Source organism: Gorilla gorilla, chromosome 4 (genome assembly GCF_029281585.2).
Source record: "Gorilla gorilla gorilla isolate KB3781 chromosome 4, NHGRI_mGorGor1-v2.1_pri, whole genome shotgun sequence".
Taxonomy (NCBI): Eukaryota; Metazoa; Chordata; class Mammalia; order Primates; family Hominidae; genus Gorilla; species Gorilla gorilla.
Window position 1 is genome coordinate 116,671,437 of NC_073228.2, and position 22,764 is coordinate 116,694,200.

Here is a 22,764-nt window from a genome sequence, read left to right on the forward strand (position 1 = left end):
GTTTAGTTATGCATTTTTGGTAAAGCATATTATTTTGTTCTTGGAAAACCCTTGAAAATTTATTAGATAGAAAAGCATTCAGCTAAATTATTAGTTATAAAGATAATATTCAAATATACTTAGCATCTGCATAAAAATACCTGTATCACTGTTGAATGGAGAGAAGACATTTCAGAAAAGAACATGGCCAGTAAGCCCTTGAAAAGATACTTAATATCATTAATCATCAGGGAATACAAATTAAAACTACAATGAGATACCATTACGCATATCATATTGGTTAAAATTTAAAAGATTGACCATGCATTTTCAAGGATGTTGAGCAGCTGGAAATCATGTATTCTGCTAGTGGGAATATAAAATGGTATAATCACTTTGGACAACATTTGGCAGTGTTTTTAAGTTAAACATACACCTACCATATGACCCAACCATTCCACTTCTAAGTATTTACCCAAGAGGAGCAAAAGTGCTGACATGAAGACTTACACACAAACATCCACAATAATTTATGATAGTCAAAAACTAGAAATAACTATGTCTGTCAGCAGGTGAATGGTAAGCAAATTGTGGAATATTTGTACAAAGTAATAGGATTTGGCTGTGAAAAAGAATGACTATTGATACATGCAGTAATCTGTAGTGACAGAAAACAGATTAGTGGTGGCCTGGGGTTGGGAGTAGAAGAGAAGGGGAGGATTATGAGAGGGTACTAGGAAACTTTTGGGGATGATATAAATGTTTGTTATCTTGATTGGACTGGCAGTTTTATGGGTGTATACGTGTATGAAAAATTATCAAATTGTAAACTTGAAATGTGTGCTGTTTACTGTTCTTCAATTATATTTCAATAAAGTTCCAAAAAATTAGTGCTTGCACACTTAAGTACTCCTACTCTAATAACCCTGTGTAGTTTCAGAAGGATTTAATGTGTGTATGTATTATGAGAATTTGCACTGCTGCTAACTGGTTCATGACTTAATTCTCTCTCAAGGACCTAAACTCTTCTATAAATTTTTTTTTTTTTTTTTTTTTTTTGAGATGGAGTCTCGCTCTGCTGCCAGGCTGGAGTGCAGTGGCAGGATCTCGGCTAACTGCAACCTCCGACTCCCGGTTCAAGCGATTATCCTGCCTCAGCCTCCCAAGTAGCTGGGATTATAGGCATGCGCCACCACGCCCAGCTAGTTTTTGTATTTTTAGTAGAGACGGGGTTTCACCATGTTGGCCAGGATGGTCTTCATCTCCTGACCTCATGACCCGCCTGCCTTGGCCTCCCAAAGTGCTGGGATTACAGGCATGATATAATGCATGGTCAATCTTGGAAAAACTAGCCGTCAGAAATTTATAATATCCAGTTCTGATTTGGGCCTAATTCTGGTTAGCAGTATTAGAATTTATTTATTTTTTCCCTCTTTTTCTACATTTAGTGCAGCAGTCATGAACATTCTTCTAATCTTTTTCATTCAACATCAATTCCCTCTCAACTTCAGCTACTAATGAGCAAGAGAATCAGAACTACCTTCTAGCTCCCCTGCGTGTTCCACATCACTTTAACTCACTCAGAGCTCTTACTCTAGAGCTTTCCTTTACCAGCACTCTGTACTCCGTTCACTTAAAGCTGTTGGTCCCTTACTCTTGTCTTCTACATCTTCTCTACTGGATCCTTCTTTTTTTATGTTTCAGCTCTCTAGAAGAAGCCCAACGTTTTGAAAAACAAAAATTTTCTGTGGCTTCTATTACAGTGTTTCTCTTTTCCAGTAACAACCAAAACCCTGAACAATGGTTTTGACCAAATACCTTTGTGTATCAGAGTGTTTCTGGGGCAGTTACAATTTGACAGTTGATTTTGACTTGCTTCATTTCTAAACTGGCTGTACTATCTTGAGTTCCTCCTAATTTTGCTTCTGACACAACCCTTCTCCTTGATCATAGAATCTAGATTTGTAGATTTATTTAAGTTTTTCTATTCTACCTTCACCTGTATTTTATACTTTTTGGTCACTCACTTTTGCTGTTACTACTTATATTAATAACCTCTAATTATTTATTTTGTGTCTTCTAATTTGAACTATAAAAACATTTTTGAAACAAAACCTCTGGCCCTTGTAATGTAGCCCCACAGAGAGGAACTTTTGTATTTTTCTACCTTCAACTCTCAACTCTGGGCCAGTTGCAGCTTAATTCAGTCCTTTAAATTCTTGCTTTTTTTGTTCTCAGGATACTTGGACTGCCCCACCTTTATCTCAGTCACAGTGTAATTAAAATTGGGCTCATCTTGATTGATGTGAGAAGGACAAAGGCACTTCTTGCATAAAAGCACTCTATCTGCCTCCTACCACTTATCTGACAAATTATGTCTAAACCTGCTCCTAGATTGTTTTGTTCACTTAATTTCTTGATGAAGAGAATAAAGTAGCTATTTATTGGGTTGGACCCAAAATGTTTGCTGTGACATTCAAGGCCTGGCTTTTGTCTCTCTGGACTTATTTTCCACTGTTCCCATCATGGACTGTGATCTCCTTTGCATCTTCTTTCTGGGTCATCAGTGCTCCCGTGCTGATTCCCACTTCCCTGCCTTTCCTCTTTCTACTTCCCCTGCCACCAGCAACTGGCTTCTCTTCTCTGTGAATGTACAGGTCTAATCCTCCTAAAGAGCTGTTCTCCTCCATGAAATATTTGATTGATGTGATTAAATTCAGGGTGTAATAATTTTTCCTTTGGAGCACTTTGTTTCATGTATATTTTTGTATCTTTTTTCCCCTCAAAGCAAATTGCTAACACCTTCAATCACAGGTATCAGTTTGCTATGTTTGCATCCTCTAGAGTGCCTCTCATTGCAATAGGCACAGAGTTGATTTCTAATTAATGTTTGTTTCCTGATGGATATATAGTAAGAAGACAGATTGACATCACCATCATGCCAAGTTTTGGGTTTGGGTTTTTTTTTTTTTTTTGCTTTTGCTTTTGCTTTTTTGAGACAGGGTCTCACTTTGCCACACAGCCTTGACCTCCTGGGCTCAAGCTAGCCTCCCGCCTCAGCTTCTCAAGTAGCTGGACCTATAGGTGTGCACCACCATGACTGGCTAATTTTTTTTTTTTTTTTTGAGACCGAGTCTCGCTCTGTCACCTAGGCTGGAGTACAGTGGCGCAATCTCGGCTCACTGCAAACTCTGCCTCCCTGGTTCAAGTGATTCCCCTGCCTCAGCCTCCCAAGTAGCTAGGATTACAGGTGCCCACCACCACACCGGGCTAATTTTTTGTATTTTAGTAGAGACAGGGTTTCACCATGTTGGTCAGGATGGTCTCGATCTCCTGACCTCGTGATCCATGCACCTTGGCCCCCCAGAGTGCTGGGATTACAGGCATGAGCCATTGCGCCTGGCTACTTTTTATATTTTTTGTAGAGATTGGGTATTGCCATGTTGCCCAGGCTGGCTTTTAACTCCTAGGCTTAAGCGATCCACCCACCTCAGCCTCCCAAAGTGCTGGGCCTGAAGGCATGAGCCACCGCACCCAGCACGTGGCAAGTTTTAACCAGATACCTTTAATTGTGTATCAGAGTGTTTCTGTGGCCATTACAATTTGACAGTTGACTTTGATAATTGTATGTTAGGGAGTTCCAGGTTTTCGTAATTTGTTATGTGGGGAATTTTAAGCAATTATAGCTTTTCTAGTACCCTTTATTGTTTTTATAAATTACATTGTTAATTTTGAATCAACCACATGTATATAATGCTTTTTATATAAACAGAATATTGTATATACTACACTGCAACTTGCTCTTGTCGTTTAATAATACTTCAAAGATATCTTTCCATATCTGTGTATGGTTTACAGAATTTTTAAAATCTACTTTCTTTTTTTTTTGAGACAGGGTCTCACTGTCAACCAGGCTTGAGTGCAGTGGCGCGATCATGGCTTACTGCAGCCTTGACCTCCCAGGCGCAAGTGATCCTCCCAAGCAGCTGTGACTGCAGGCGCGTGCCACCATACCCAGCTGATTTTTTTTTTTATTTTTTGTACAGACGGGATTTCACCATGTTGTCCAGGCTGGTCTCAAATTCCTAAACTCCCAGTCACGCCAGTCAGCCGTCCAAAGTGCTGGGATTACAGGCATGAGCCACCATGCTGTGCCTTTTTTTTTTTGAAGAGTTTCGCTCTGTCACCCAGGCTAGAATGCAGTGTTGCAGTCTCGGCTAACTGCGACCTCTGCCTCCCGGGTTCAAGCGATTCTCCCACCTCACCCTCCCAAGTAGCTGGGATTACAGGCACCTGCCATCAAGCCCGGCTAATTTTTTTTGTATTTTTGTAGAGATGGGGTTTTACCACATTGGCGAGGCTGGTCTTGAACTTCTGACCTCAGATGATCCACCCGTCAGCCTCCCAAAGTGCTGGGATTACAGGCATGAGCCACTGTGCCCGGCCACATGCCGGACCTTAATCCACTTCCTATTCACTTTTTTTTTTTCTTTTTTCAAGCAACCCCAGCCTGAGAATAACCCACATTCTATTCTGAAAATGTTTTCTTTTCATAATGCACATCAATTGTGCCTCATATTCTAAGATGTGTGTACTATCTAAACACTTAGAATAAAGTTTATAAAAGTCATTAGTTAAATATTGTGTTCTGCTTGTTTTGTAGAGATACCACTGATATAAATACTATTTGGTATTTTATGAACATTTTTCTAAATGGAAAGTTCTTAATTTACCAGTGAGGGACGGGCAATAGGATAGATTAAAAAATAGCTTTTATTCAATATCAGTAACATAGAAGTTAATGAGAGACAAATTCCAACTCTAATTAGATGACCCATATTCTGTTTCTTACTAGGAATCAACCCTCAAAAGCGTATTGAGTGCCTTATGGAATTTGTCAGCACATTGCACTGAGAATAAAGCTGATATATGTGCTGTAGATGGTGCACTTGCATTTTTGGTTGGCACTCTTACTTACCGGAGCCAGACAAACACTTTAGCCATTATTGAAAGTGGAGGTGGGATATTACGGAATGTGTCCAGCTTGATAGCTACAAATGAGGACCACAGGTATATATAGAGTTTTATATTACTTTTAAAGTACAGAATTCATACTCTCAAAAAGACCTAATTGTAAGCAATGTTTTACATAATCATGAAAGTTTTAAGCCAAAATATATTTATTATTGTGAAAAGATAACTACTAACTCTTAGTTTAACTCATTAGTGTACTTAATGTAATAAGAGTTTATAGTATTATAGAGGAGACTAAATTAAGCAAATTATAGTTGAGAGGTGTAGCCCATAGGTGGAGGAAAAAATAGTCACAAATATTGGAACAAAATAATCCATTTCTATTAGTATAGTATAAAAGAGTATGAAAACAAAATTTAGAACAAGACAAAAACTATGAGCGTGATCCGGAGACTATAAAGGGTCACATTTTTCTAATGATGTCTTATCTTAGTATCCATAATAATAATTTTTTTTTTTTTTTTTTTTGAGACGGGGTCTCACTCTGTCGCCCAGACTGGAGGGCAGTGTTGTGATCTTGGCTCACTGCAACCTCCATCTCCTGGGTTCAAGCGATTCTCCCACCTCAGCTTCCCAACAAGCTGGGACTACAAATGCACGCCACCACACCCGGCTAATTTTTCTATTTTTTGGTAGAGATGGGGTTTCACAATGTTGTCCAGCTGCTCTCGAACTCCTGGCCTCCAGTGACCCACCTGTCTCAGCCTCCCTAAGTGCTGGGATTACAGGTGTGAGCCACCGCGCCCGGCCAATAATCATAATATTATTTAGCTAACAGCCATTCATCCAATCTGCTAGAGTTGTAAAACCTAAGAGAGTGCTTCAGATACAGGGCACACATTTTCAGAACTCGGATGCTGTATTATATCAACAAAAATACAACTGTCTTTTTTTTTTTTTTTTTTTTTTTTGAGATGGAGTCTTGCACTCTTGCCCAGGCTGGAGTACAGTGGCACAATCTCTGCTCACTGCAACCTCTGCCTTTGGGGTTCAAGCGATTCTCCTGCCTCAGCCTCCCGAGTAGCTGGGATTACAGGTACCCCCCCCCACCCCCCCGCCACCATGCCCAGCTAATTTTTATATTTTTAGTAGAGACGGGGCTTCACCATGTTGGCCAGGCTGGCCTTGAACTCCTGACCTTAGGTGATCCGCCCGCCTCGGCCTCCCAAAGTGCTGGGATTATAGGCATGGGCTACCGCGCCTAGCCAAAAATATGGTTGTTTTTTATAGCTTATTCATTTTTTAAGTCTGTGATGCAGAAACTACAAGCCTAGTCTCCCTTTCTGCTATACAGAGAAGATTTCTTAAGTCCAGTAACTACTGGAATGCTAAGAGAAGATGACCATGTTAAAGCTCATTATTTACCCTTGCCATTCAGTTTTAAAGCCCACTAAAGCTGAATATGCTGTCATTAATCTTCAGTTTGCCTGCATTAAACAAGCTGTTGCTCTTTCATGTCCAGAGTTCATTATGCTGATTCTCACTTCTTGTTTTTATATGCCTTAAATGTTTCAAAAACTTTAATTTACTTGATTTTTTAAAAATAATAAGCACACAGTCTGCCAAAGAGCAGTTTTTCTTTTCTTTTTTTTTCTCTTTTTTGAGATGGAGTCTCACTCTGTTGTCCAGGTTGGAGTGCAGTGGTGTGATCTCAGCTCACTGCAACCTCCGCCTCCCAAGTGATTCTCCTGGCTCAGCCTCCTGAGTAGCTGGGGCTACAGGCATGCACCACCATGCCCGGCTAATTTTTGTATTTTTAGTAGAGACAGGGTTTCACCATGTTGGCCAGGCTGGTCTTGATCTCCTAATCTCAGGTGATCCGCCTGCCTCAGCCTCCTAAAGTGCTGGGATTACAGGCATGAGCCACTGTGTCTGGCCAAGAGCACTCGTAAGAGGGATGGCAGTATCACAAAATCAAGCCAGAGATACAGAGATTACTCTAAAAAGTAAGTGTGCTAATCTAAGAGCTTATAATGTGCACTGAGTGCAGAAAAATCTTCAATCAATTCTATCTACCTCTTCCAAGATATCTCAATATCAATATCAGTGGCACCCAACCATAGATTAAATTACCACAAAGTTCCTATTCAACATAGGATTTCATGATATAGTTTTTAAATTGGGAAACTGTTATATGAATAGAGTAAATGTATGTGCCCCACCCCCTGCAAATGTTTTAAGCTATTGGGTCAGAATAGGAAATGTAGAATTGACAAAAAATAACACCTTTACTTTTTTTAGTGTGACAGATTAGTACTTTAAAACATTAAACATTACATGAAATAAGAAAGAACAAAAGGAGATGTGGAATACTTGGAATTTATAGGATAATTGGTACAATCATATTATGCCTATTGTTTTCTATCCTTTTATTTGTTGTTACTGCATACACATTGTGACCTTAATTTTGTGATCTCTTGATTTTATTTCAGGCAAATCCTAAGAGAGAACAACTGTCTACAAACTTTATTACAACACTTAAAATCTCATAGTTTGACAATAGTCAGTAATGCATGTGGAACTTTGTGGAATCTCTCAGCAAGAAATCCTAAAGACCAGGAAGCATTATGGGACATGGGGGCAGTTAGCATGCTCAAGAACCTCATTCATTCAAAGCACAAAATGATTGCTATGGGAAGTGCTGCAGCTTTAAGGAATCTCATGGCAAATAGGCCTGCGAAGTACAAGGATGCCAATATTATGTCTCCTGGCTCAAGCTTGCCATCTCTTCATGTTAGGAAACAAAAAGCCCTAGAAGCAGAATTAGATGCTCAGCACTTATCAGAAACTTTTGACAATATAGACAATTTAAGTCCCAAGGCATCTCATCGTAGTAAGCAGAGACACAAGCAAAGTCTTTATGGTGATTATGTTTTTGACACCAATCGACATGATGATAATAGGTCAGACAATTTTAATACTGGCAACATGACTGTCCTTTCACCATATTTGAATACTACAGTGTTACCCAGCTCCTCTTCATCAAGAGGAAGCTTAGATAGTTCTCGTTCTGAAAAAGATAGAAGTTTGGAGAGAGAACGCGGAATTGGTCTAGGCAACTACCATCCAGCAACAGAAAATCCAGGAACCTCTTCAAAGCGAGGTTTGCAGATCTCCACCACTGCAGCCCAGATTGCCAAAGTCATGGAAGAAGTGTCAGCCATTCATACCTCTCAGGAAGACAGAAGTTCTGGGTCTACCACTGAATTACATTGTGTGACAGAAGAGAGAAATGCACTTAGAAGAAGCTCTGCTGCCCATACGCATTCAAACACTTACAATTTCACTAAGTCAGAAAATTCAAATAGGACATGTTCTATGCCTTATGCCAAATTAGAATACAAGAGATCTTCAAATGATAGTTTAAATAGTGTCAGTAGTAGTGATGGTTATGGTAAAAGAGGTCAAATGAAACCCTCGATTGAATCCTATTCTGAAGATGATGAAAGTAAGTTTTGCAGTTATGGTCAATACCCAGCCGACCTAGCCCATAAAATACATAGTGCAAATCATATGGATGATAATGATGGAGAACTAGATACACCAATAAATTATAGTCTTAAATATTCAGATGAGCAGTTGAACTCTGGAAGGCAAAGTCCTTCACAGAATGAAAGATGGGCAAGACCCAAACACATAATAGAAGATGAAATAAAACAAAGTGAGCAAAGACAATCAAGGAATCAAAGTACAGCTTATCCTGTTTATACTGAGAGCACTGATGATAAACACCTCAAGTTCCAACCACATTTTGGACAGCAGGAATGTGTTTCTCCATACAGGTCACGGGGAGCCAATGGTTCAGAAACAAATCGAGTGGGTTCTAATCATGGAATTAATCAAAATGTAAGCCAGTCTTTGTGTCAAGAAGATGACTATGAAGATGATAAGCCTACCAATTATAGTGAACGTTACTCTGAAGAAGAACAGCATGAAGAAGAAGAGAGACCAACAAATTATAGCATAAAATATAATGAAGAGAAACATCATGTGGATCAGCCTATTGATTATAGTTTAAAATATGCCACAGATATTCCTTCATCACAAAAACAGTCATTTTCATTCTCAAAGAGTTCATCCGGACAAAGCAGTAAAACTGAACATATGTCTTCAAGCAGTGAGAATACGTCCACACCTTCATCTAATGCCAAGAGGCAGAATCAGCTCCATCCAAGTTCTGCACAGAGTAGAAGTGGTCAGACTCAAAAGGCTGCCACTTGTAAAGTTTCTTCTATTAACCAAGAAACAATACAGACTTATTGTGTAGAAGATACTCCAATATGTTTTTCAAGATGTAGTTCATTATCATCTTTGTCATCAGCTGAAGATGAAATAGGATGTAATCAGACGACACAGGAAGCAGATTCTGCTAATACCCTGCAAATAGCAGAAATAAAAGAAAAGATTGGAACTAGGTCAGCTGAAGATCCTGTGAGCGAAGTTCCAGCAGTGTCACAGCACACTAGAACCAAATCCAGCAGACTTCAGGGTTCTAGTTTATCTTCAGAATCAGCCAGGCACAAAGCTGTTGAATTTTCTTCAGGAGCGAAATCTCCCTCCAAAAGTGGTGCTCAGACACCCAAAAGTCCACCTGAACACTACGTTCAGGAGACCCCACTCATGTTTAGCAGATGTACTTCTGTCAGTTCACTTGATAGTTTTGAGAGTCGTTCGATTGCCAGCTCTGTTCAGAGTGAACCATGCAGTGGAATGGTAAGTGGCATTATAAGCCCCAGTGATCTTCCAGATAGCCCTGGACAAACCATGCCACCAAGCAGAAGTAAAACACCTCCACCACCTCCTCAAACAGCTCAAACCAAGCGAGAAGTACCTAAAAATAAAGCACCTACTGCTGAAAAGAGAGAGAGTGGACCTAAGCAAGCTGCAGTAAATGCTGCAGTTCAGAGGGTCCAGGTTCTTCCAGATGCTGATACTTTATTACATTTTGCCACAGAAAGTACTCCAGATGGATTTTCTTGTTCATCCAGCCTGAGTGCTCTGAGCCTCGATGAGCCATTTATACAGAAAGATGTGGAATTAAGAATAATGCCTCCAGTTCAGGAAAATGACAATGGGAATGAAACAGAATCAGAGCAGCCTAAAGAATCAAATGAAAACCAAGAGAAAGAGGCAGAAAAAACTATTGATTCTGAAAAGGACCTATTAGATGATTCAGATGATGATGATATTGAAATACTAGAAGAATGTATTATTTCTGCCATGCCAACAAAGTCATCACGTAAAGCAAAAAAGCCAGCCCAGACTGCTTCAAAATTACCTCCACCTGTGGCAAGGAAACCAAGTCAGCTGCCTGTGTACAAACTTCTACCATCACAAAACAGGTTGCAACCCCAAAAGCATGTTAGTTTTACACCGGGGGATGATATGCCACGGGTGTATTGTGTAGAAGGGACACCTATAAACTTTTCCACAGCTACATCTCTAAGTGATCTAACAATCGAATCCCCTCCAAATGAGTTAGCTGCTGGAGAAGGAGTTAGAGGAGGGGCACAGTCAGGTGAATTTGAAAAACGAGATACCATTCCTACAGAAGGCAGAAGTACAGATGAGGCTCAAGGAGGAAAAACCTCATCTGTAACCATACCTGAATTGGATGACAATAAAGCAGAGGAAGGTGATATTCTTGCAGAATGCATTAATTCTGCTATGCCGAAAGGGAAAAGTCACAAGCCTTTCCGTGTGAAAAAGATAATGGACCAGGTCCAGCAAGCATCTGCGTCTTCTTCTGCACCCAACAAAAATCAGTTAGATGGTAAGAAAAAGAAACCAACTTCACCAGTAAAACCTATACCACAAAATACTGAATATAGGACACGTGTAAGAAAAAATGCAGACTCAAAAAATAATTTAAATGCTGAGAGAGTTTTCTCAGACAACAAAGATTCAAAGAAACAGAATTTGAAAAATAATTCCAAGGACTTCAATGATAAGCTCCCAAATAATGAAGATAGAGTCAGAGGAAGTTTTGCTTTTGATTCACCTCATCATTACACGCCTATTGAAGGAACTCCTTACTGTTTTTCACGAAATGATTCTTTGAGTTCTCTAGATTTTGATGATGATGATGTTGACCTTTCCAGGGAAAAGGCTGAATTAAGAAAGGCAAAAGAAAATAAGGAATCAGAGGCTAAAGTTACCAGCCACACAGAACTAACCTCCAACCAACAATCAGCTAATAAGACACAAGCTATTGCAAAGCAGCCAATAAATCGAGGTCAGCCTAAACCCATACTTCAGAAACAATCCACTTTTCCCCAGTCATCCAAAGACATACCAGACAGAGGGGCAGCAACTGATGAAAAGTTACAGAATTTTGCTATTGAAAATACTCCAGTTTGCTTTTCTCATAATTCCTCTCTGAGTTCTCTCAGTGACATTGACCAAGAAAACAACAACAATAAAGAAAATGAACCTATCAAAGAGACTGAGCCCCCTGACTCACAGGGAGAACCAAGTAAACCTCAAGCATCAGGCTATGCTCCTAAATCATTTCATGTTGAAGATACCCCAGTTTGTTTCTCAAGAAACAGTTCTCTCAGTTCTCTTAGTATTGACTCTGAAGATGACCTGTTGCAGGAATGTATAAGCTCCGCAATGCCAAAAAAGAAAAAGCCTTCAAGACTCAAGGGTGATCATGAAAAACATAGTCCCAGAAATATGGGTGGCATATTAGCTGAAGATCTGACACTTGATTTGAAAGATATACAGAGACCAGATTCAGAACATGGTCTATCCCCTGATTCAGAAAATTTTGATTGGAAAGCTATTCAGGAAGGTGCAAATTCCATAGTAAGTAGTTTACATCAAGCTGCTGCTGCTGCATGTTTATCTAGACAAGCTTCGTCTGATTCAGATTCCATCCTTTCCCTGAAATCAGGAATCTCTCTGGGATCACCATTTCATCTTACACCTGATCAAGAAGAAAAACCCTTTACAAGTAATAAAGGCCCACGAATTCTAAAACCAGGGGAGAAAAGTACATTGGAAACTAAAAAGATAGAATCTGAAAGTAAAGGAATCAAAGGAGGAAAAAAAGTTTATAAAAGTTTGATTACTGGAAAAGTTCGATCTAATTCAGAAATTTCAGGCCAAATGAAACAGCCCCTTCAAGCAAACATGCCTTCAATCTCTCGAGGCAGGACAATGATTCATATTCCAGGAGTTCGAAATAGCTCCTCAAGTACAAGTCCTGTTTCTAAAAAAGGCCCGCCCCTTAAGACTCCAGCCTCCAAAAGCCCTAGTGAAGGTCAAACAGCCACCACTTCTCCTAGAGGAGCCAAGCCATCTGTGAAATCAGAATTAAGCCCTGTTGCCAGGCAGACATCCCAAATAGGTGGGTCAAGTAAAGCACCTTCTAGATCAGGATCTAGAGATTCGACCCCTTCAAGACCTGCCCAGCAACCATTAAGTAGACCTATACAGTCTCCTGGCCGAAACTCAATTTCCCCTGGTAGAAATGGAATAAGTCCTCCTAACAAATTATCTCAACTTCCAAGGACATCATCCCCTAGTACTGCTTCAACTAAGTCCTCAGGTTCTGGAAAAATGTCATATACATCTCCAGGTAGACAGATGAGCCAACAGAACCTTACCAAACAGACAGGTTTATCCAAGAATGCCAGTAGTATTCCAAGAAGTGAGTCTGCCTCCAAAGGACTAAATCAGATGAATAATGGTAATGGAGCCAATAAAAAGGTAGAACTTTCTAGAATGTCTTCAACTAAATCAAGTGGAAGTGAATCTGATAGATCAGAAAGACCTGTATTAGTACGCCAGTCAACTTTCATCAAAGAAGCTCCAAGCCCAACCTTAAGAAGAAAATTGGAGGAATCTGCTTCATTTGAATCTCTTTCTCCATCGTCTAGACCAGCTTCTCCCACTAGGTCCCAGGCACAAACTCCAATTTTAAGTCCTTCCCTTCCTGATATGTCTCTATCCACACATTCGTCTGTTCAGGCTGGTGGATGGCGAAAACTCCCACCTAATCTCAGTCCCACTATAGAGTATAGTGATGGAAGACCAGCAAAGCGCCATGATATTGCACGGTCTCATTCTGAAAGTCCTTCTAGACTTCCAATCAATAGGTCAGGAACCTGGAAACGTGAGCACAGCAAACATTCATCATCCCTTCCTCGAGTAAGCACTTGGAGAAGAACTGGAAGTTCATCTTCAATTCTTTCTGCTTCATCAGAATCCAGTGAAAAAGCAAAAAGTGAGGATGAAAAACATGTGAACTCTATTTCAGGTACCAAACAAAGTAAAGAAAACCAAGTATCCGCAAAAGGAACATGGAGAAAAATAAAAGAAAATGAAATTTCTCCCACAAATAGTACTTCTCAGACCGTTTCCTCAGGTGCTACAAATGGTGCTGAATCAAAGACTCTAATTTATCAAATGGCACCTGCTGTTTCTAAAACAGAGGATGTTTGGGTGAGAATTGAGGACTGTCCCATTAACAATCCTAGATCTGGAAGATCTCCCACAGGTAATACTCCCCCGGTGATTGACAGTGTTTCAGAAAAGGGAAATCCAAACATTAAAGATTCAAAAGATAATCAGGCAAAACAAAATGTGGGTAATGGCAGTGTTCCCATGCGTACCGTGGGTTTGGAAAATCGCCTGAACTCCTTTATTCAGGTGGATGCCCCTGACCAAAAAGGAACTGAGATAAAACCAGGACAAAATAATCCTGTCCCTGTATCAGAGACTAATGAAAGTTCTATAGTGGAACGTACCCCATTCAGTTCTAGCAGCTCAAGCAAACACAGTTCACCTAGTGGGACTGTTGCTGCCAGAGTGACTCCTTTTAATTACAACCCAAGCCCTAGGAAAAGCAGCGCAGATAGCACTTCAGCTCGGCCATCTCAGATCCCAACTCCAGTGAATAACAACACAAAGAAGCGAGATTCCAAAACTGACAGCACAGAATCCAGTGGAACCCAAAGTCCTAAGCGCCATTCTGGGTCTTACCTTGTGACATCCGTTTAAAAGAGCGGAAGAATGAAACTAAGAAAATTCTATGTTAATTACAACTGCTATATAGACATTTTGTTTCAAATGAAACTTTAAAAGACTGAAAAATTTTGTAAATAGGTTTGATTCTTGTTAGAGGGTTTTTGTTCTGGAAGCCATATTTGATAGTATACTTTGTCTTCACTGGTCTTATTTTGGGAGGCACTCTTGATGGTTAGGAAAAAAATAGTAAAGCCAAGTATGTTTGTACAGTATGTTTTACATGTATTTAAAGTAGCATCCCATCCCAACTTCCTTTAATTATTGCTTGTCTTAAAATAATGAACACTACAGATAGAAAATATGATATATTGCTCTTATCAATCATTTCTAGATTATAAACTGACTAAACTTACATCAGGGAAAAATTGGTATTTATGCAAAAAAAAAAGTTTTTGTCCTTGTGAGTCCATCTAACATCATAATTAATCATGTGGCTGTGAAATTCACAGTAATATGGTTCCCGATGAACAAGTTTACCCAGCCTGCTTTGCTTTACTGCATGAATGAAACTGATGGTTCAATTTCAGAAGTAATGATTAACAGTTATGTGGTCACATGATGTGCATAGAGATAGCTACAGTGTAATAATTTACACTATTTTGTGCTCCAAACAAAACAAAAATCTGTGTAACTGTAAAACATTGAATGAAACTATTTTACCTGAACTAGATTTTATCTGAAAGTAGGTAGAATTTTTGCTATGCTGTAATTTGTTGTATATTCTGGTATTTGAGGTGAGATGGCTGCTCTTTTATTAATGAGACATGAATTGTGTCTCAACAGAAACTAAATGAACATTTCAGAATAAATTATTGCTGTATGTAAACTATTACTGAAATTGGTATTTGTTTGAAGGGTCTTGTTTCACATTTGTATTAATAATTGTTTAAAAGGCCTCTTTTAAAAGCTTATATAAATTTTTTTCTTCAGCTTCTATGCATTAAGAGTAAAATTCCTCTTACTGTAATAAAAACAATTGAAGAAGACTGTTGCCACTTAACCATTCCATGCGTTGGCACTTATCTATTCCTGAAATTTCTTTTATGTGATTAGCTCATCTTGATTTTTAATATTTTTCCACTTAAACTTTTTTTTCTTACTCCACTGGAGCTCAGTAAAAGTAAATTCATATAATAGCAATGTAAGCAGCCTAGCACAGACTAAGCATTGAACATAATAGGCCCACATAATTTCCTCTTTCTTAGTATTATAGAATTCTGTACTTGAAATTGATTCTTAGACATTGCAGTCTCTTCGAGGCTTTACAGTGTAAACTGTCTTGCCCCTTCATCTTCTTGTTGCAACTGGGTCTGACATGAACACTTTTTATCACCCTGTATGTTAGGGCAAAATCTCAGCAGTGAAGTATAATCAGCACTTTGCCATGCTCAGAAAATTCAAATCACATGGAACTTTAGAGGTAGATTTAATACGATTAAGATATTCAGAAGTATATTTTAAAATCCCTGCCTGTTAAGGAAACTTTATTTGTGGTAGGTACAGTTCTGGGGTACATGTTAAGTGTCCCCTTATACAGTGGAGGGAAGTCTTCCTTCCTGAAGGAAAATAAACTGACACTTATTAACTAAGATAATTTACTTAATATATCTTCCCTGATTTGTTCTAAAAGATCAGAGGGTGACTGATGATACGTGCATACATATTTGTTGAATAAATGAAAATTTATTTTTAGTGATAAGATTCATACACTCTGTATTTGGGGAGGGAAAACCTTTTTAAGCATGGTGGGGCACTCAGATAAGAGAGGAGTGAATATACCTACCTGGTGCCTTGAAAATCACATCAAGTAGTTAATTATCTACCCCTTACCTGTGTTTATAACTTCCAAGTAATGAGAATGATTTTTTTTAAAGCTAAAATGCCAGTAAATAAAAGTGCTATGACTTGAGCTAAGGTATTTGACTCCAATGCCTGTACTGTGTCTACTGCACCACTTTGTAAACACTTCAATTTACTATCTTTGAAATGATTGACCTTTAAATTTTTGCCAAATGTTATCTGAAATTGTCTATGAATACGATCTACTTCTGTTGTTCTCCAAGGCTTCCATAAACAATGGAGATACATGCATATAGGTCATACTGGTTTCCTTTCATTTTTTGATTTTCTATTTCTAATTTTCTGAATTACTGCATGCCAGTTTTTGCAAACCACTTCAAGTACTTCTATGGAAAGAGATGGATGTTAGTCAATTAGATAAACTTGCCTTTTAATTCAAATAAGGAAGAAAATATAAATGCTGAAAATGAAGAGTTCATTCCACATGCCAGAAAAGTGGAATTTTTGTAGGCAACACTTGAGTGGGAGAAGGGCCAGTCTATACTACCCATTGAAGTAAAGACTGCTGGATGAGGCCCTCTATTAGAGATAGTGGTTCTGAATTAGTAAAGGGGCAAATCTCAATTCTAATTATAGATGTTCACAGGGTGCTGCTATAATCGATAGCAGGCCAAATATTCCCAGTTTATGCTTGTTAACAAATGGCATACTAAGCCCAGCGTTGGGAATTAGTCAAGAGTTACGATGCCTGTTTAGAGAGGAGTGGGGGAGGGTTACCTATCATAAGGCACTTCAGAAGAGTGCGTTGGGATCACCAGGAGTGCTTACCAAGACATAGCTGGGCCGTACCCCCAGTTTGATTCAGGAGGTTTGGAATGGGGCCTGAGAACTTGCATATCTAACAAGTTCAAAGGTGAGGCTAATGCTGCTGGTCTGGAGACCACACTTTTTGAGAATTAGTGCCCTAAGATCACAGTGAAGCTCCTTGAGTGGTTGCCTTCAGCTGTAGCAATTCCTCCCAACAACTGGACCCTTAATCTGACAAAGTATAGCAACAGATAAAAGACTTCCCCTAGGCATAAAAGATTTCAATATTGAGCCATCCAATTTGATAATGCTCATCTCAACTCCTGACAGCAGACAAACTTAGCCAGACATGAACGAACAAGTAATTCTAAAGACAATGATTATATTTGAAGGATCAGTTAATGTTCCATTTGAGACTGTCATTATAAAAAGCAGTAACTTCAGCAAAGATCTAATTTGAATTTTCAATAAGATTAAAAGACTATGAAAAGGGAACTTTGAGATGAGAGAAGGTTGATTTCAGATGAAAATATCCAGTTTTTTAATATACAGTGGAAGTGATCAATGATTAGCAAATAAGATATTTGAGGACAACTTTACAGATTACCAGGGTAATGAAAAGGAAGTAATCAAAGATAAGCCCCATAAGGATCAAATAGCACTGTAAGTACAGTAAAATGTTTCTTGATTAAAATATGGATCATGTTGCCACAGGTTAATTACATGAAAGAATGAATCTCTTGCAGAGGATGGGAGCCAGTTGCACAATATCTGAATATATGTTATCCCAGGGTTTCTTGGAATCTAAGGAAAAAAGCAGAGCACCAGAAATGCAAAAAGTAAATTGCCCATAGCTAAAGGAACATCTGAGTAGTCAGATCATTAAAATTTATGAAAATTATTTTTCAAAAGTCATGGTGGCTGAAATAGAGTGTATAATTTTTTTCCTTTCAAATAAGCGTATTTTCCTCATACTACACTGACTTAAAATTTAAAAATTAGTTTGTAATGTTGAAACCTATAGACTGTGGCTCCTGTAAACCCCAGGTCATTTTCCTGCCATTCTTACAACTCGGTCTAAGATCTATAAAAGTATATTCTGCTTTTTGTTAGGCCATTGATGCTTTTTTCAACCTGTACGTTCTATGTATATAATATTGTTCTTGGTGCTAAATACACTTTCTTTTATCAGATATTCAGGATAATTCTTTCTCTACATTTGTGACTATCCACTTATTTTCTCAAATAATTAAAAATATTCAACATAATGTATGTTAGTGAAGGTGACCATTGAATATAAAGCAGCATTAGTGAAAAATAACTATTGAAAAAAATGCCAAACATTAACTTCCCTACCTACACCACCTTTTGGAATCCAGACTCTTAGCCTCATTCATTGGTCACTGAACTACGTACCCAGTCTTTCTCCCTGACCTTGGCTATTTGTACCAGAGTTGTATCTGACCTAGAGGAGACTCATCATCAGCTGGTCAGTGACCAAAGACTTGTATAGCACTGCTTGGAAATAAAAAAATGATTAGGCCAATCAATTTGAAATAGTCACAAAGGAAATTTCTGGCCGGGTCTTGAGTGCTGGAACTGAATGAGCATGCACACAGTTAAGGCTCAAATTACTATGACTGGCATCATGAAGCTTAAACTAAGAGGAAGCCACCTAGTGGAGAAAGAGGAAAAGGGAACAGATACTGGGAGGACACATAGCAAGAGAGAGACAAGAATCACAAGCTCAAGACCAGCCTGGGCAACAAAGCGAGACCCTGTCTCTACGAAAAAAAAAAAAAAAAAAAAATAGGGACTGATGGTGCATACCTGTAGTCCCAGCTACACAGAGTCTGAGGCGGAAGGATCGCTTGAGGCTGTCAGTTCAAGACTGCAGTGAGCTGTAAGCACTCCAGCCTGGATGACAAAGCAAGACCCTGTATCTTAAAAAAAAAAAAAAAACCCTAGGGGTAACATAGTGAGACCTCGTCTCTACAAAAAATTAGCTGGGCATGGGGCTACACGCCTGTAGTCCCAGCTACTCAGGAGGCTGAGGTGGGAGGATTGTTCTCGCCACTGCACTCCAGCCTTGGTGACAAAATAAGACCCTGTCTCAAAAAAAGAGTCCCTAGCTCCTGGAGTCACTCAGTTCCTGCCATTTTTGAGACTTTGTTCTACTTTTCCTGGTTTGGGGAGCACTCGTGAACCTCTCACCCCTCTTTGGTCCTGAAGTAACTTAAAACTAACAGAAAACCATATTTAGACATACAGTAAGTTTTAAAGTTTCCAAGATAAGACTATAAAAACATCATTGGGGCCGGGCGCGGTGGCTCACGCCTGTAATCCCAACTCTTCGGGAGGCCGAGGCAGGTGGATAAGGAGATCAAGAGATCAAGACCATCCTGGCCAGCATGGTGAAACCCTGTCTCTACTGAAAATAAAAAAATTAGTCGGGTGTGGTGGCGCGCGCCTGTAGTCCCACCTACTCAGAAGGCTGAGGCAGGAGAATCACTTGAACCCGGGAGGCGGTGGAGGTTGCAGTGAGCCAAGATCTCACCACTGCACTGCAGCCTGGGTGACAGAGCGAGGGAAAAAGTAAAAAAAAAAAAAAAATCAGTAGGAAGAGAAGAATAGGTTGCCTCAAAAAAAAAAAAAGTTGGTATCGAATATCTCTGTAATACTAAATGTCAAAGAACAAAACACCACAAAAAAATGGAACACAATACATGCGGCATTTGGAGGGAATAGAAATATTACCTAAGAATTCTGAAACCAACCATACTAACATTTCATTTATCAACCTTTGGGATTCTTGTTATAGTTAAAAACAAGACCTCTAAATGGCAAGATGTTTATTTAAAGAATATGAGGTAGCCCACAGGATCTGTATGAGGACTAGAAAATCAGCCTTAGAAACTACACAGTGGAAACAATATCCAAACCATACTGTGAGACTGCAGTAAAGACTTAGATGCTACCCCTAAATGCTGGAATCCTCTGACACCATCGCCATAAAATAAGATTACATGTGGCACTCACTTCACGCTGCTTGCTTCTGAATTGAAGTCTTGCTTGGGTGGACGTGATTGGCAGAGGATGTGTTGACATGCCTGTAGCACCTGGGAAATTTCACTTTTTTGTTTCTCCATTGAGGCTGGATTCATAAAAATGAATTTCTCAAATCTATGAGTGACACTGCAAAAGTGCTTGGGAGCCAGAAACCATGACGTATTTCTACTACAGTATTCCAGCTGCCCCAGTAATTAAGATAAATGGAAAGGTATTAAGATTAAGCAATGAAATATTTAAACTTGAATAAATGTATAAATAATGTTGTTAAACTGATAATGAATCTCAATGTGAATGTTTAAATAACTCAAAAGAGAAACAATGAAATGCTTAGTAATTTAAATCATCTTAAATTCAAGATTATTCAACCCAAACTGGGAAATAAGGGTTAGAAGGAAAGGAAGAGGTTAAAACACACTGTTTTGAATTTTATGTAGGCGGTGTCAATAGATACTATTTTATTTTTAACTTAGAAAAAATACAAATTCAATTTTTAAGTTTAGTGGTAATGTCAATGTTTAAAAAAAGTATACTACTTTTCCCGGTTTGGGGAACACTTGTGAACTTCTAACCCCTCTTTGTTCCTAAAGTAACTTGAAACTAACAGAAAATCTTATTTAAGTAAAATTTTCCCACCAAATCACTAGCTGAAAGATAACAGCTAAATTAGCCACAGTGAAGCATAAAATGACGGAATAAGAGTAATAAATGTATTAAACACATAAAATAACCACTATCAGATTGGATAAAATGAAATCTCCCAACTATATGCCACTAACAAAACAGTTTAAATGATTCAGAATGGATACAATAAAAAGTACAACCACCTTGCACAGGCAAATGCAAAGAAAACAGTAAAGGCAAATTTATGACAGTATAGTTCTGGATAAAAGGCATCAAACATAAAACATGATGACAATATTTGGTACTATAAATAATAACTTTTCCTTTTGTTTTGTACAGATTAATTCATCTGTAAAACACTGGCAGCCTCACTGTTACCATGGTTTTTGTTAATTTCTCTTTGCATTTGTAATTTGTTGTTGTTGCCCAAACAACAGTCTCACTCTGTTGCCCAGGCTAGAGTGCAGTGGTGGGATCTCAGCTCACTGCAACCTCTGTCTCCCAGGTTCAAGTGATTCTCCTGCCTCAGCCTCCTGAGTAGCTGGGATTACAGGCATCCACCAACACACCCAGCTAATTTTTTGTATTTTTAGTAGAGACAGGGTTTTACCATGTTGGTCAGGCTGGTCTCAAACTCCTGACCTTAGGTGATCCACCCACCTTGGCCTCCCAAAGTGCTGGGATTACAGGCGTGAGCCACTGCGCCCGGCCTGTAATTTTGTTTCATACATTTGCTACCAAGGAGCAGTTATTATTTAAAACTACAACTTCTGAGCTGGGCATGGTGGCTCATGCCTGTAATCCTAGCATTTAGGGAGGCCAAGGCAGGAGGATTGCTTGAGCCGAGGAGTTCAAGACCAGCTTGGGCAACATAGTGAGACCCCTGTCTCTATTTTAAAAATAATAGCCAGGCGCGGTGACTCATACCTGTAATCCCAGCACTTTGGGAGGCCGAGGGGGACAGATCACCTGAGGTCGGGAGTTCGAGGCCAGCCTGACCAATACGGAGAAACCCCGTCTCTCCTAAAAATACAAAATTAGCTGGGCGTGGTGGCCTATGCCTGTAATCCCAGCTACTCGGGAGGCTGAGGCAGGAGAATCACTTGAACCCAGGAGGTGGAGGTTGCAGTGAGCCGAGATCACATCATTGCACTCCAGCCTGGGCAACAAGAGTGAAATTCGGTCTCAAAAAAAGTAAAATAAAATTAAAATAATAAAACCACAACTTCCTTTTAAAAAGGTGGATTCTGTGAAAGGAAGTTTCTCAGAGGATCCTTTTCTTTAGCTGAGGACCTTTATGAGTTTGAAATCTGTAAAGCCAAGCCTGGAGTGAGTTGGGAGGAGAGTTAGAGAAAATTTAATAGGTTTGCTTAAGAGAGGTGAGAATCTGGAATTCTTGGGGTAGTCCAGGAATGGGAGGCTGAGGAGGAGAGATGGGAGAGAACAAAGGGAAAGAGGAGAAAGCAAAATATGGAGAGGTCAAGGTCCTAGGTGAAGTAATATGTCCATGATGCAGTGGCTAAAATGATTCAAGAAAGAGATGTACATTATTTTAGTTGGAACCCTAGGTTCTTTGCAAAATCTCTATTCCAGTGTTAACGTATTCACTCGTTTTTAATTTTCAGGGTCTTTTCTTTACAATTGTATTTAGCTTCACCATCATAGTAACTATAATTATTTAAATCTAAGTATAAATTAGATTTCAGTATTCAGCAGTGTTCTATATTACATGACTTTGATTTTCTTCAATTCTGTATGTTAATTTGGCTTAGCTGGAGTATTTCCTCAAATGATTATTATCTTTTCAGAAAAGCTAAATTAGGGTACTTTCTAAATCCATACTTGTTTTCAAATTGTTTTATTTTGCCCTCACACAAGGATAATTTGGGTCACAATTTTGGTCACAATTCTTTTTCCTCAGAACTTTTAGATTTTAGCATTTACTACTGCTAAGAAGTTCCAGTATCATTCTGGGTTTCTTCCAATATAGATAACTTTTATTTCCTACTTGAGTGTTTATAGGGTTTTATTTTAAGCCCCTCAATAAAGAAATTTTACTAGCGTTAAGTCCAGCTGTTTGTCTTTTTTCCCATAACTCTTTTAATCCTGAATCTTTTCAATCTTGAGCCTTCAAGCAAATGTTCACATGTTCTTTCTTTTACTGTTACTTCCCCTCCATCACTTCTTTTCTCTCACTTTGCTGCATAAGAAATCAAGCCATAATATAAGGAATTTGGACCAGGCGTGAGGGGTCACGCCTGTAATCCCAGCACTTTAGTAGGCCCAGGCAGGTGGAACACGAGATCAGGAGATCAAGACCATCCTGGCCAACATGGTGAAACCCTGTCTCTACTAAAAATACAAAAATTAGCTGGGTGTGGTGGCATATGCCTGTAGTCCCAGCTACTTGGGAGG

The 22,764-nt window shown here is 39.1% G+C and overlaps 1 protein-coding gene across 13 annotated transcripts in view; it reads left to right on the top strand.

Moving 5' to 3' along the window:
• APC (APC regulator of WNT signaling pathway) overlaps positions 1 to 16,142 on the top strand; it is a 139,709-nt gene extending 123,567 nt beyond the window's left edge. For all 13 annotated transcript variants that reach the window (XM_055387556.2, XM_055387558.2, XM_031011139.3 and 10 more), the window contains 2 exons: positions 4,835 to 5,049; positions 7,446 to 16,142. In XM_055387556.2, the coding sequence (XP_055243531.1) occupies positions 4,835 to 5,049; positions 7,446 to 14,022 (6,792 nt within the window). In that variant the 3' untranslated portion in view covers positions 14,023 to 16,142. The remainder of the gene's footprint in view (positions 1 to 4,834; positions 5,050 to 7,445) is intronic.
• Positions 16,143 to 22,764: the final 6,622 nt, after the last annotated feature.